At 42.2% G+C, this 13622-nt stretch overlaps 1 protein-coding gene across 3 annotated transcripts; it reads left to right on the top strand.

Moving 5' to 3' along the window:
- The first annotated feature begins 756 nt into the window (after nt 1-756).
- On the top strand, nt 757-12812 carry zgc:103559. 3 transcript variants are annotated; one of them, XM_037771023.1, is made up of 12 exons: nt 757-775; nt 3378-3530; nt 3698-3852; nt 4954-5068; nt 5162-5308; nt 5397-5442; nt 7069-7162; nt 7264-7450; nt 7566-7704; nt 11565-11737; nt 12497-12529; nt 12621-12812. In XM_037771023.1, the coding sequence occupies exons 2-12, from the start codon at nt 3384-3386 to the stop codon at nt 12768-12770; spliced, it is 1386 nt and encodes a 461-aa protein (XP_037626951.1). In that variant the 5' UTR covers nt 757-775; nt 3378-3383; the 3' UTR covers nt 12771-12812. The 3 variants fall into 3 exon arrangements, with proteins under 3 accessions (XP_037626951.1, XP_037626948.1, XP_037626950.1); XM_037771020.1 differs by lacking the exon at nt 757-775 and having other exon boundaries at nt 3288-3530; XM_037771022.1 differs by lacking the exon at nt 757-775 and having other exon boundaries at nt 3290-3530; nt 3701-3852.
- The last annotated feature ends 810 nt before the right edge of the window (nt 12813-13622 follow it).

Raw genomic sequence — 13622 nt, 5'->3', positions numbered from 1 at the left:
AACTCTAAATTGCCTGTAGGTGTGAATGTGAGCATGAACGTGAAGGGTTACAGATAATGGATGGATGGATGGATGGATGGTCCCTGATATTGTTAGCTTAAACATGTTTAATCCATTTCACAACAAGAGTTACAGGGGCGCCCACCAGCATTTGAAGTTGGCGTCCTAGGCGACCGCCTATATGGCCTATGCCTTAAACCGGCCCTGTCTAAAACCCTGCATATGGCTCTGGTTGTATGCACTTACACTGTTTACACCTTACTCATACCAACAGATTGGTTCTGAGGTGGCCTGTACGAGTGATTTAGAAGTTGCTACATTTGAATTACAATATCTTGAAAGGTTATTATGGAATTTTTGCCTAATGATGCCAAAAAGATACTACCTACTGTCACTTTAAGACTTAACAACTATGCCCTAATTTAAAGTTAATTAGTCTCTGTATAAAGTGAACTGGGAGTGTCACCAGGCGCGTCATGGCTCACTGACTTCTTCTGGCTGCGCGTCAGTAAGAGAGCGTGTGTTTAGAGAGCGTGTGTTTAGAGAGCGTGTGTTTAGAGAGCGTGCTGATACACTGGCAAAGATGAATGGGGCAGGACGCGCAGCCTCACATGGTATCATTGGAGCGTTAATTATGCTCATTCACAATGTTCATGAACGCGCGCTCATTTACGCACAGGTTGCGTCATGTTTCCGCAACTCATTTATGATCTGAAGTTGGGAGTCTCCTGAACCTGACGTGGAACACTCACACGAGCCCGCGGTACGAACACAAGTAAGAGAAAGTTCAAATACCAAAATGTTGCATGAGGCCCATTGTGATCTATTAGTAATCTCAAAGACGCTTTAACATAGTCGGGGGGAAAACGGTGTGAGACAGACAGACAGGAGACGAACGACAAAAAGCGACATACACAGGCACAATCACATCCATACACATGGACTGATGGGTAGGGGGAAGGAGGGGGCTGCGGGTAAGCAGATGAGAAAAGATGTGTTTTGAGGCGGGACTGGAATGTGGTGAGGGAATCGGAGTCTCTGATGAGATTGGGGAGTGAGTTCCAGAGCTTGGGAGCTGCCCTGGAGAATGCTCTGTCCCCAAAGCTGCGGAGTTTGGACGTGGGGGTGGAGAGTAAACCAGCCGAGGTGGATCTGAGGGACCGTTGAGGTTGGTAGGGGGAGAGGAGTTCAGAGAGATAGGGGGGTGCAAGTTGGTGGAGGGCTTTGTAGGTGAGGGTCAGGATTTTGTAGGAGATCCGGTGGGAGACGGGGAGCCAGTGAAGGTCTTTCAGGACTGGGGTGATATGATGCCATGATTTGGTGTGGGTGAGGAGTCGGGCAGCTGCATTCTGGACCAGTTGTAATTTATTGATGGAGGTGTTGCTGATGCCATAGAGGAGTGAGTTGCAATAGTCAAGGCGGGAGGAGATGAAGGCGTGGATGACTTTATAAAGTATAAAGTATAATATACTTCATTATACTTTATAAAGTATAATGACTTTATGCTATTTTGTTTTGCTTTAATTTGAATGTGCAGTATAATTTCATTCTGACACTGCACTATAACTTTTACTCTTTTGAGTTTTATGCAATTTTAGCTTCTATCCTAGCTTTTATTTTTAGCTTGTTTTTATTTTCTAATCTTTAATGTTTTAATGTTTTTATGTTTTTATAACTGTTTTAATTATTTCTTAATGTTCTTTTGCATTTTGTCGCAATGTTCTTGAATGTTTCTGTAAAGCACTTTGAATTGCCCTGTTGTTGAAATGTGCTATACAAATAAAGCTGCCTTGCCTTGCCTTGCCTATAATTTATATTTAATAGTTATTAACGACAAGAACATTTGAAGGTTTTTAACATCATTTTGGACCATTATTATAGATAACGCCCACAAAGCTTAAAGACAAAACTTTCTGTAGTTCAATTACTATTTTACATATCACAGCCTTCGTTTGAAAATGTAATTCTGGTGGCAGTGTTTGCCCTGCAAATTCATATTCAGTAAATCAAAAGAGCAGATTCTGAACACTGAACATGATTTTATCATTGAGCATTAGTAAACAACCAGTTCTGACCCGGAAATGTAACAGAATGACTGGTAGATGATTCGCTCTCATCGGTTATATTATGTTCTGCTTTTGCAGGACGTGAATATTGTGTCGATGAATCACAGCCCCCTCGTTCTCACCCTACTCCACCGTCCCGTGTGTCGGCTCGTCCGGATGCTCTCCACGTCGCTTTTACGCAGCGCAATAACGCGCTATGATAGCAGGGAAAACACTGATTTTAGAAGAGCAAACTTGAACGTCACCATGCTGTATGTCGAAGCAGCCACAGTAACAAGTCAACAACACGGAGCAGGAGAACTGAGGACAGGAAGAGGGAGTGCGTTGGTGTATGGATGACTCATAACCAGGTTGCTATAGTTTATAATAACACAGGACAGTGAAGATACAGCCACTTCATACAGGAGACGAGCGAGGATCTATACCCGTGTGCATTCACCCTGCGAAGAGTCATATGAGACAGTATTTTAAAGGTCATATTGAAAACATTTTATGTAGACGAATATTTAAAAAAAAAAAAAAAATACATCCACACAGCCTTTAGAAAGGTGCTGAATGAAAGTATGGCTTTCACTGAAAAATGTATTTATGCTTGTGAATTAAAGATTTTGGCGGGTCCAAAGTGAATGTTTTGTTTATCTCTGTGGAAGAAATCTGATTCCCACTTCTAACAAGGCTCATGAGCCAGCAGTAAAACGACGTTGGTATCACGTACAACTCATCAGTTAATGTGGAAAAAACAGATAAATGTCTCAGATTAACGGTAAGCGCCTGGCAACGACTTGTTGTGAAGTAAATGCAATGGAACGGGGGAGGGAGAATGCGACATCTAGTGGCTAAATGTTATCAATAACACCTTTAATAATATAAATATCTTCAATTTCCTTTCCTTAGCTGCAGCACCCTCAGCCCCCCCCACTTTCAGTGCCGACTACAGTATAATCTGTGATAGTCAAGTGCAAAGAATTCTTGTTTTCACATTTGAGTTCCACGCTGTCCACACACTTTGTATTACAGTGTCACAAGCTGAGGTTCAGGATTAAACGTCAAACATGCCATTTGTTGGCCTTTCTGAAAACTTCCCCCCCACTGCAGCCATATCACCCTGTCCTCACCATTCCTCACCTAACTTGCTGTGCATGGTTGGATATGAAATTCAGCCATGTCACACAGACAGGAAAAGTCCACAAATGCTCCTCCTTTGTACACTTTGGCAGGGGGTGGGGTCTCAGCATTAGGCCACTGACCTGCCAAAATCTGTGCAGAAGCAGCAGAGTTACAGCATATTGTACTCATTACCTCTCAATAAAGACAGACATGGAGCTCGGATCAGCGGTTGGTGCTGTGAGGAGTCAAAGGGTGCTTCTCGGTGATCAAGTCCGTCCTGCTGTCATTGTAATAAAGGACGGGAAGATCCATCAAATCCTCTCAGACTGTGACTTTTCCCATGATATTGCCTGTGAGGTAAGCTGGCTCTCACTGGTCTCAGTTTTTGGATGGATATATGGAGAGAGACAATGACAGATATCTGTCTGTGTGTTTATAAGGTCATATGCATTGATTTAAAACTTCTTAGAATCTATTTGCACTTTAACAATGGTGTCTTCCTGTATGTAACCCAACTATGACGGCAGGTTTTGGATGTGGGTGACAGTGTGGTGATGCCAGGCATTGTAGATAGCCACGTTCATGTGAATGAACCAGGCCGCACCTCCTGGGAAGGTTTCTGGACCGCCACCAGGGCTGCTGCAGCTGGAGGGGTGACAACCATTGTGGACATGCCGCTGTAAGTTACCCCCTCCCAAAATCAACCAAAACCCAGTGTGACTTTACAAGGTCACCGGTGGAGGGTAAACAGATTGCAAAATAACTCTTTTCCTCGGGCAAAGATTAAATGGAAAGTTTGCTCCGGTTGGTGGGCGGTGCTTGGTATATCCTCATCTGATCTCAACATGGCTGCCAGGTCACAAACTTTCTAATTTTACAGCTAAACAATACACTACAAGATGATTCTGAAAACATTTGAGGAGAGAAATAGGCATTACAGTAACAGAATATTGATTCATATTTGATCAGCGCTGCCTAGTTTGACCGTTTAATCGGAGTTTGCGAGTGATTGACAGCTGCTCAGAGATGGCAAGGCTCCAGCTCGGATCTGATTGGTCTGTGAAATCTTGCAGATGCTGCTTTAAGTGATTTTATGTTGATAGTTACAGTATATGGTAGTGGTTTTGACAAATGGGGCCAAGGAAAACAACATTTTGGGGACATTAAATTTGAAGTTGCCAGCGACGAGTTTTGTTTCATTTTCTTTTTGTTAAAGAGGACCTACAGTATAATGCTTTTGTGATTTTTCTCTTTCCTTTAGTGCGTTATATAGTTTTTTTGTGCATGTAAAAGGTCCGCAAAGTTACAAAGCCCAAAGTCCACGCCAAAGGGAATTACTCTCCCCCACAGAAACACTGCTCCTGAACTGCCTGAAACACCTTGCTTGAAGTCCTGCCTTTTCTTCTGTAATGTGGTGATGTCATCAAGTAACACATTTGCATGCTAGGCATTACCTACCTAGCAGCTAATTTGGCACGCCCTCACCAAAGCTAGTAAGAGCAGAGCTGGAGCGGAGTCCGAAGAGTTTGGTTCGGTTGACCAATCACACAATGGGTGGCCAGCTGACCAATCAGAGCAGACCGGGCTTTTCAGGAGGGGGGAGGAGCTCAAACAGAGCGTTTCAGACAGAGGGTGAAAAGAGGTGCTGCAGCACAGCCAGTATGAATAGGGTAAAGCATTTCTTGAACATTAACGCATGTAAACGTGTCCTAGTAGAAACCCAAAATACAAGCATGCACGTTAAAATAAGCATAATAGCTCGGCTTTAAAATTCCCACAGAAACAGCATCCCTCCAACTACCACACTTGGCAATTTTCGCGAGAAGATGCGGGAGGCGTCAGGGAAGTGTTTCGTGGACACAGCGTTCTGGGGAGGTGTGATCCCTGGCAATCAGGTACAGTGGAAAAGCTCGGACAACAATGAACACATTCTCAGCCAGACTGTGCTGGATCACGACCAAACACAAACGCCGGATGTCTTTTTATAGCTAGAGCTTCGGCCCATGATCCAGGCGGGAGTGGCTGGCTTCAAGTGTTTCCTCATCCATAGTGGGGTGGAGGAGTTTCCCCATGTGACTGACTATGATCTACACGCAGCCATGAAGCAGCTGCAAGGCACAGGAAGTGTCCTGCTGGTAACTCACCACTTGCAGCATCTTCCATAACATGTCCAAATAAAGTACGCTAATGTAACTGAAACACCTTCTGCTTTGTCTCCTTTAGTTTCATGCAGAGATGGATGTTCAGCAGACAACAGAGGAGAATGGCGGTAACAATCATTTTACAGTGTACAACATACTGTATCATCTGTCTGCGCCATATCCTATTCTATCTGTCCCAGTCGCCGTTACGTAATGGACCCTTTAAGAAAATCCACTACACATTTGTCCAGATTGGGATTTTTTGCAGTGCAACAAGCTAGAATAGTCAAACAAGATCAGAAAACGGTATTACATAAAGGGGACATACCATGAAAACTCACTTTTCCAGTGCTTGTGCACATACAGCTGGGTATCTGGAGTACCTACCAACCCACAAACTGTGAAATAAGACAACCCAGTCAGTTTTTTGTGAGCTGCCTAGAGCAGAAAACGTGATTAAACGAGCTATTCAGGTTTGGCTCCTCTTCCTATGTCACATACAGCCTCATTAGAGTATATCCCCCACGGCTTGAGAACTACCTTTGCAAAGGAGCGCCATATTTTTCTCACGAGCCAATCAGAGCAGACTGGGCTTTTTCGGGATAGGTGCTTAAAGAGACAGGCGCTAAAATGGAGCGTTTCAGACAGAGGGTGAATACAGGTATATTCAGACAGACGGTACGAGAAAAATAATATGTATTTTGAACATTAAAGCATGTAAACGTGTTCTATAACAGTGGTTCCTAACCTGGGGTCAAAGATCACAGGGGGATGCGTCAGGACTTGCTGCTGAGGTCGTCAAAATTAGATTTGCACGTGTATAACTAAAATCATAATAACACACTTACTGGATAATTTATAAAAAAAAGTCTGTATATAAAACTATTTAAAATATATTTTTCTGCTACTTAGTAGGCCACATTCTGTTTAAACCCAGTATTTCTGCACAGTTGCAGATAAAGATCAGGCTAATATTATTAGTAAAATTATTCCTGTGGTGGCTGCGTAGGACTGTTTCTGACTTGTGTGATCCAAACATTTCCTATAACAGATATCTAATCATTTACAAAATTCACAACATGTTTTTATCTAATGAAATATTCTGCTTCAATCCATATTTGTTGGTGTTTAGCCTTTCAAAAACAACATTTTCACTGCGGTCAAAAACCTATTTACTCTCCACTTGCCGCACACAAAGGGAGGCACGCACCTGTATTAACGGGGTAGTCTAAGTAATCTAACAACACCTTCAATTACATTTATTTAACCACAATAACAAAAGGTGTATTTCAGATCTAACTCTATTACTCTTGGAAAAGAGATTTTCAATCACAATGAGTTTTTACTCCTGGTTAAATAAAGGTTACATTTTTTATAGTAAATGAATCAAGTCGTTACAAAACAAGATTATGTACTTGCATTTGTTTGGCAAATCCGTCAAGACGTTATCACTTTATGTTGACAAAACTGACGTCATATTCATTAAAGAAAGTTGATTTAATACAAAAAGACTGAGCTTTTCTTAGAGGAAAATATTTTGGGAACCACTGTTCTAGTAGAAACCCAAAATACAAATATGAATCTGAAAATTAGCATGATATGTCCTCTTTAACTTTTAGGACCAATAAATAGTAACATATCTGCTGATCCATACATCAAGGTTCATAATAACAGTGTTGATATCATACTGATGTTCTGCCCTGCTCTGATTTGTTCAAACTCCATACCCCTGCCTACACCACCTCCCATGTTAGACCCTTGTCAGTACTCCACCTTTCTGCAGTCCAGACCAGATGTCATGGAGGTAGAAGCAATTCGCACCGTCACAGAACTTTGCCTCCAGTACCAGTAAGAACATCAGCCTGGTGACAAATAATCATGATATCATCATTCTGGATAGCATTTAGTTGTAATTTTAGCATTAATGCCAAAAACCCTCTCTGCTCCAGGGTGCGGTGCCATATAGTTCACTTGTCCTCCGCAAAGCCATTGAAACTGATCCAGGAAGCGCGGCAGGCCGGAGCCCCCTTGACAGTGGAGACTACCCACCACTACCTCAGCCTGTGTGCAGAGAACATACCTGCAGGGGCCACACAATTCAAGTGCTGCCCCCCCATCAGAGGATCTGTTAACCAGGTAAACAGAAGAGGATGAATCTGACTATTTTCAGTGTGAGCCTCAACATAAAACTGGGCTGCACTTGCTTTATTATTCGTTGATTACTACTAGATGATTGTTTTTGTCCCCACAGGAGCAGTTGTGGTCTGCGCTGAAAGCCGGGCAGATTGACATGGTGGTGTCGGATCATTCCCCCTGCACCCCTGATCTGAAGAAACTGGATGATGGAGACTTCACTGAGGCTTGGGGGGGAATTTCCTCTCTACAATTTGGTAACTATAGCATATGGTGACCAAAAGATCCCAGAATGCAGACCGTAAATACAGTGCCTTCAGAAAGTATTCAGACCCCTTCACTTTTTTCACATTTTGTTATGTTGCAGCCTTATGCTAAAATCAATAAAATTACTTTTTTACTCATCAATCTACACGCAATACACCACAATGACAAAGTTGAAACAGAATTTTAGAAATTTTTGAAAAATTTATTAAAAAGGAAAAACTGAAATATCACATTGACATAAATATTCAGACCCTTTACTCAGTATTGAGTTGAAGCAACTTTGGCAGCGATTACAGCATTGAGTCTTCTTGGGTATGACGCGACAAGCTTTGCACACCTGGATTTGGGGAGTTTCTGCCATTCTTCTCCGCAGATCCTCTTAAGCTCTGTCAGGTTGAATGGGAACCGTCGGTGGAGACTCATCTTCAGGTCTCTCCAGAGATGTTCGATTGGGTTCAAGTCAGGGCTCTGGCTGGGCCACTCAAGGACATTCACAGAGTTGTCCCTAAGCCACTCCTTTGTTGTCTTGGCTGTGTGCTTAGGGTCATTGTCCTGTTGGAAGGTGAACCTTCGGCCCAGTCTGAGGTCCTGAGCACTCTGGACCAGGTTTTCATTAAGAATATCTCTGTACTTTGCGCCGTACAGCTTTCCCTCAACCCTGACCAGTCACCCAGTCCCTGCCGCTGAAAAACACCCCCAAAGCATGATGCTGCCACCACCGTGCTTCACCGTTGGGGTGGTATTGGGCAGGTGATGAGTGGTGCCTGGTTTCCTCCAGACATAATGCTTAGAATTGAGGCCAAACAGTTCAATCTTGGTTTCATCAGACCAGAGAATCTTGTTTCTCACAGTCTGAGTGTCCTTTAGGTGCCTTTTTGCAAACTCCAAGCAGGCTTTCATATCCGTCTGGCCACTCTGCCATAAAGCCCAGATGGGTGAAGTGTTGCAGTGATGGTTGTCCTACTGGAAGTTTCTCCCATCTCCACACAGGATCTCTGGAGCTCAGCCAGAGTGACCATCGGGTTCTTGGTCACCTCTCTTACCAAGGCCCTTCTCCCCCCACTGCTCAGTTTGGCCGGGCGGAAAGCTCTAGTGAGAGTCCTGGTTGTTCCAAACTTCTTCCATTTAAGAATTATGGAGGCCACAGTGCTCTTGGGGACCTTCAGTGCTGCAGAATTTTTTTGTAGCCTTCTCCAGATCTGTGCCTCGACACAATCCTGTCTCTGAGCTCTTCAGGCGTTTCCTTCCACTTCATGGTTTGGTTTTTGCTCTGATATGCATTATCAGCTGTGAGACCTTATATAGACAGGACTGTGCCTTTCCTAATCGTGTCCAATTAATTGAATTTACCACTGGTGGACTCCAGTCAAGGTGGAGAAACATCTCAAAGATGATCGAGGAAAATGGGAGGCATCTGAGCTAAATTTCAATTGTCATAGTAAAGGGTCTGAATACTTATGTCAATGTGATATTTCAGTTTTTCCTTTTTAATAAATTTGCAAAAATTTCTAAAATTCTGTTTCAACTTTGTCATTGTGGTGTATTGCGTGTAGATTGATGAGGAAAAAAAGTAATTTTATCGATTTTAGCATAAGGCTGCAACATAACAAAATGTGAAAAAAGTGAAGGGGTCTGAATACTTTCTGAAGGCACAGTACAAGCAGCTAAGTGGAAAAAAAACATTGACAACAGCCCATAGGTTGTAATTATGAGTGGGAGATATGCAGACCTGATGGCTACCGTACGATATCTCTCACTTGGTGGAAAGACCAACAAAAACGTTTCAACAAAATGATGCTAAAATGGCAACGTAGCCAACATCTTTGACAAGTCAATGTAAATAAAAATGAAAGGTACACTAATCAATATATTTAACAATGTGTTAAATACACAGACCGTATAAAAGAAGTGGACGTAGTTATTGTGATGTTACCCATTGGTTTATGGTCTGCCGTTTTGAGGCCTTGAGTTCGGCTTTTTGGCTGTTGCCATCTTGGTTTTTGACCAAGTTTTAGTTGTTTTTTTGCAACCAGAAGTGACACGAGAGGGTGGAGCTAAGTACGACCGTACGCTGAATAACACATTTTTAGGCGACCAAAAATGTTACAATTAACTTTCATGAACTGAAAACACACTGTGAAAGGGTTAAAGTTCTAAGACGAAAACACGGACAACGTCATGGTAGCGACCTGTCAATCACAAGGTAGCCACGCCCTAAAGCATCTCCTGCTTTATGGTCTATTTGACTCTAAATGGGACCATAATTTACTAAATGAACATCATGCTGTATTGAAGAAGACTTGAAACTAGCGATTGAGACCATAAACTCATGTTCACAATGTTTACTGAGGTAATAAACCAGAGGAGTCGCCCCCTGCTGGCTGTTAAAAGAATGCAAGTTTAAGGCACTTCCCATTGGGTTCACTTCTCGTATTCGGAGGTTGCCTACTGGTTAAATGACTATGTGTAATATGAATTCTCTTCAGCTCTTCAGAGCATTTTAGCCTCTTTCAGCTTATTGTTTTGGTTTTATGGCCCACAACTTTACCATTTTGGTTCACTCAGCTCTCATCAACCATTTCCAGCTACAACAGCCAGGTCTGGGAGTTGTCATTGTTTTCGTCGTAGAACATTAACCCTTTCACAGTGTGTTTTCAGTTCAACAAAATCAATTCTAACCTTTTTGGTCGCCTAAAAATGTCTTGTTTAGCGTTTGGTTGTACTTATCTCCACCCTCTCCTGTCACTTTTGGTTGCAAATAACCAAGATGGTGACGGCCAAAAACCAAGATGTGATGGCCAAAATGCTGATCTCGAGGCTTCAAAGCGGCATTCCACAAACCAATGGGTGGCATTCTTATATACAGTCTATGGGTACAAGTGGTATTACAAGACAGGATGGGCCAGGGCTTAGTGGTTAGCATGCTTACTTTAGTAGATATCTCTGCAACACAATACATAGACATCTTTTTAACGTTGGTTCTTTCTTTGAATGTTTTACACTAAAGTTCTGGCCAGATCTCACACATTGCATCTTTAACGTGTGCTAGATGGGCACATGGGAGAATTTGCCTTTGGGGTTATCTACCAGACGTTTTTTTTTATTTTAATCACTTACATTTTCGCTTACCTAACCCCTGGGAGTACATGTTTAATGTGACATCATCATGCTTTGTGTCAAAGGTCATTGACTCATCAGTATCCCATCTTCATTGAATCTGTAATCAGTGCACCAATTCATTCATTTTACTGGGGAGTGATTTGAAAGATGTCAGGTGACATTTACATACTCTACCGCTTACTGTACAGATTTTGTTTGTGAATTTACATCCCAATGAGTATTTTAATATCTGAACACAGGGCTCTGAGCTGTGAATCGGATAATGCACCAACGCCACCAGCATCACTGGAAAATGTTGGCTGCTGTCACAGAGTCACGGCAGCTCTTCTCACATTATTCGCTGTCTATGGATCCGCTCCAGGATTTGTCTCTACATGACAAATCCTCTCTGCTGTTTAGCCGAAGGAGACACTGGCTAAAATTCACCACTTAAAACCCTGGCCTGTGCAATATTACGGGGAATTTATATGCACATTTTCTTTTAGGGGGGATTAGATGTTCCCTCCCTCCCCTCCTCCCACCCATAATCCCTCTGACAATCACCCAGACTGGGCGAAGTTCACAGGGAGGTAAACAAGAGCCGAGTGCCAGTTTAGAGGACAGAACAATCATTTACTGTGAGAGGGTGGTCAAAGTCTGACCCCTGGAAGAGTCTGACCCCTGGAAGAGTCTGACCAACAATGTTAAAGAATTATGGCACTTAATAAAATAATTTTTTAACCATTTGCAGGTTTGCCTCTGTTCTGGAGTTCAGCCAGTAAGAGAGGCTTCCAGCTGTCTGATGTGGTGAGACTCCTCAGCCAGAAAACAGCCCAGCTGAGTCGCCTTGACAACCAGAAGGGCAGCCTCGCCCCCGGCTATGATGCCGACTTGGTCATATGGGACCCAGAGAGAGAATTTGAAGTCAGTATAAAGAATCCATAGCATTAATAAACACCCTAGTCTTTTTTATAGGGCTGTCAATCCATTAAAATATTTAATCGCGATTAATTGCAAATGGATCACACATTTTTCATCTGTTCAAAATGTACCTTAAAGGGAGATTTGTCAAGTATTTAATACTCTTATCAACATGGGAGGGAACAAATATGCTGCTTTATGCAAATGTATGTAGATAATGCTCAAATCATAACATGGTAAACTGTAGCCCAACAGCCAACAACAGCTGTCAGTGTGTCAGTGTGCTGACTTGACTATGACTTGCCCCAACACTGCATGTGATTATCATAAAGTGGGCATGTCTGTAAAGGGGAGACTCGTGGGTACCCATAGAACCAATTTTCATTCACATATCTTGAGGTCAGAGGTCAAGGGACCCCTTTGAAAATGGCCATGCCAGTTTTTCCTCGCCTAAATTTAGCGCAAGTTTGGAGTGTTATTTAACCTCCTTCGCGACAACCTAGAATGACATGGTTGGTACCAATGGGTTCCTTGTGTTTTTATAGTTTCATATGATGCCAGTATCTTCACTCTGGCTTTAAAAATGAGCCCCCTACAAACTAAAAATCGCAAGTTGCGTTAATGCAACAGAAATTAATGGCGTTAAAACAAATTTACGTTAATGCGTTAACCTTGACAGCCCTACTGCTTATACAGTATATTTAGGACAAAGAAAAGCTTTATATATTATATATTCATTTAATTTTTTGTCATGCTTCACAGATTAAAGAAGCAAGCATACATCATAAAAACAAGGTAAACCACGTTAAATGAACAAATGATGTAAGGAGCATGTTTTTTATATGACTGAGCCTTTGATCGTGTGTGTGTGTGTGTGTGTGTGTAGATAACTCCTTACCTCGGCCTCACACTGCGAGGAGTGGTGTTTGCCACCATAGTCAGGGGGCTGCTGGTGTACAGAGAAGGCTCCTTCAGCCCGGAGCCTCTGGGGAAGCATCTCCTCATCCCTCAGAGGACGAGTCAAGCCCAGCTGTGAAGCATCAAAACAACAAGCTGTAATAAACCTCAACATATCGGAGTTATTGTGTTGGCTGTGGATCTGTTAAGAGTGCACCATGTTGTTTTCTTCATCTCTCGCACACCATTACATTTTATTATCTACATCACAATTATATAACTGGGAACACTTGCTGGTTTAACAGATAGTCAACACTTTCTTATATAACCTCATAATAATAGTGTCAGAATTTTGATTTAAAGGGATAGTTTGGGTGTTTTGAAGTGGGGTTGTATGAGGTACTTATCCATAGTCAGTGTCTTACCTACAGTATATGAGGGTCAGCGTACCCGCCTTAGTGTACGCTATATTTAGAATATTTTCAGCGCTTTATCTTGCCGTCAGACAGCCCTTTCCTTCTCCTTTCTGACAGGGAACTGAACTGGAAGTGAAACTCATAAATGCTCTCTCCAAAAGCCAGCAGGCTCAGATAACAAAAACAGTATAGATACGTTTCACTTTCAGTTCAGTTCGCCGTCGAAAAATAGTCTAAATATAGTGTACACTTAAATATATATAATAGATATAAATTTAGGTGAGCCTTGCTTTTAGGGAGCTTAAATATGTTTTTTTCCTGCCGTCACCGTCCACAGCACTGTGTTGCTTTGCTCCGGTGCTGGTACTCCTATCCGCTTCTCCTAATTGGGAACGTGCCGACTGTCATCTACTGTAAGTAACACATCAACTATGGATAAGTACCTCATACAAAACCACTTCAAAACACCCAAACTATCCCTTTAAAAGGACAATTATCAACCAAAATGTTGAAATAGAAAATAAATAAATATTAATTAAATAATGCCTTCTTTTTAAGGCCTTTGCAACAAAGTT

Source organism: Sebastes umbrosus, chromosome 5 (assembly GCF_015220745.1).
Source record: "Sebastes umbrosus isolate fSebUmb1 chromosome 5, fSebUmb1.pri, whole genome shotgun sequence".
NCBI lineage: Eukaryota > Metazoa > Chordata > Actinopteri > Perciformes > Sebastidae > Sebastes > Sebastes umbrosus.
This window is presented reverse-complemented; position numbering and strand designations above follow the sequence as displayed.

Bases quoted from the DNA above. Each gene is read 5' to 3' on its own strand.
- zgc:103559 (XM_037771023.1), top strand. From the start codon at position 3,384: ATGGAGCTCGGATCAGCGGTTGGTGCTGTGAGGAGTCAAAGGGTGCTT. The intron at 3,531-3,697 runs GTAAGCTGGCTC...CAACTATGACGG, and splicing joins CCCATGATATTGCCTGTGAG to CAGGTTTTGGATGTGGGTGA. The intron at 12,530-12,620 runs GTAAACCACGTT...GTGTGTGTGTAG, and splicing joins GCATACATCATAAAAACAAG to ATAACTCCTTACCTCGGCCT.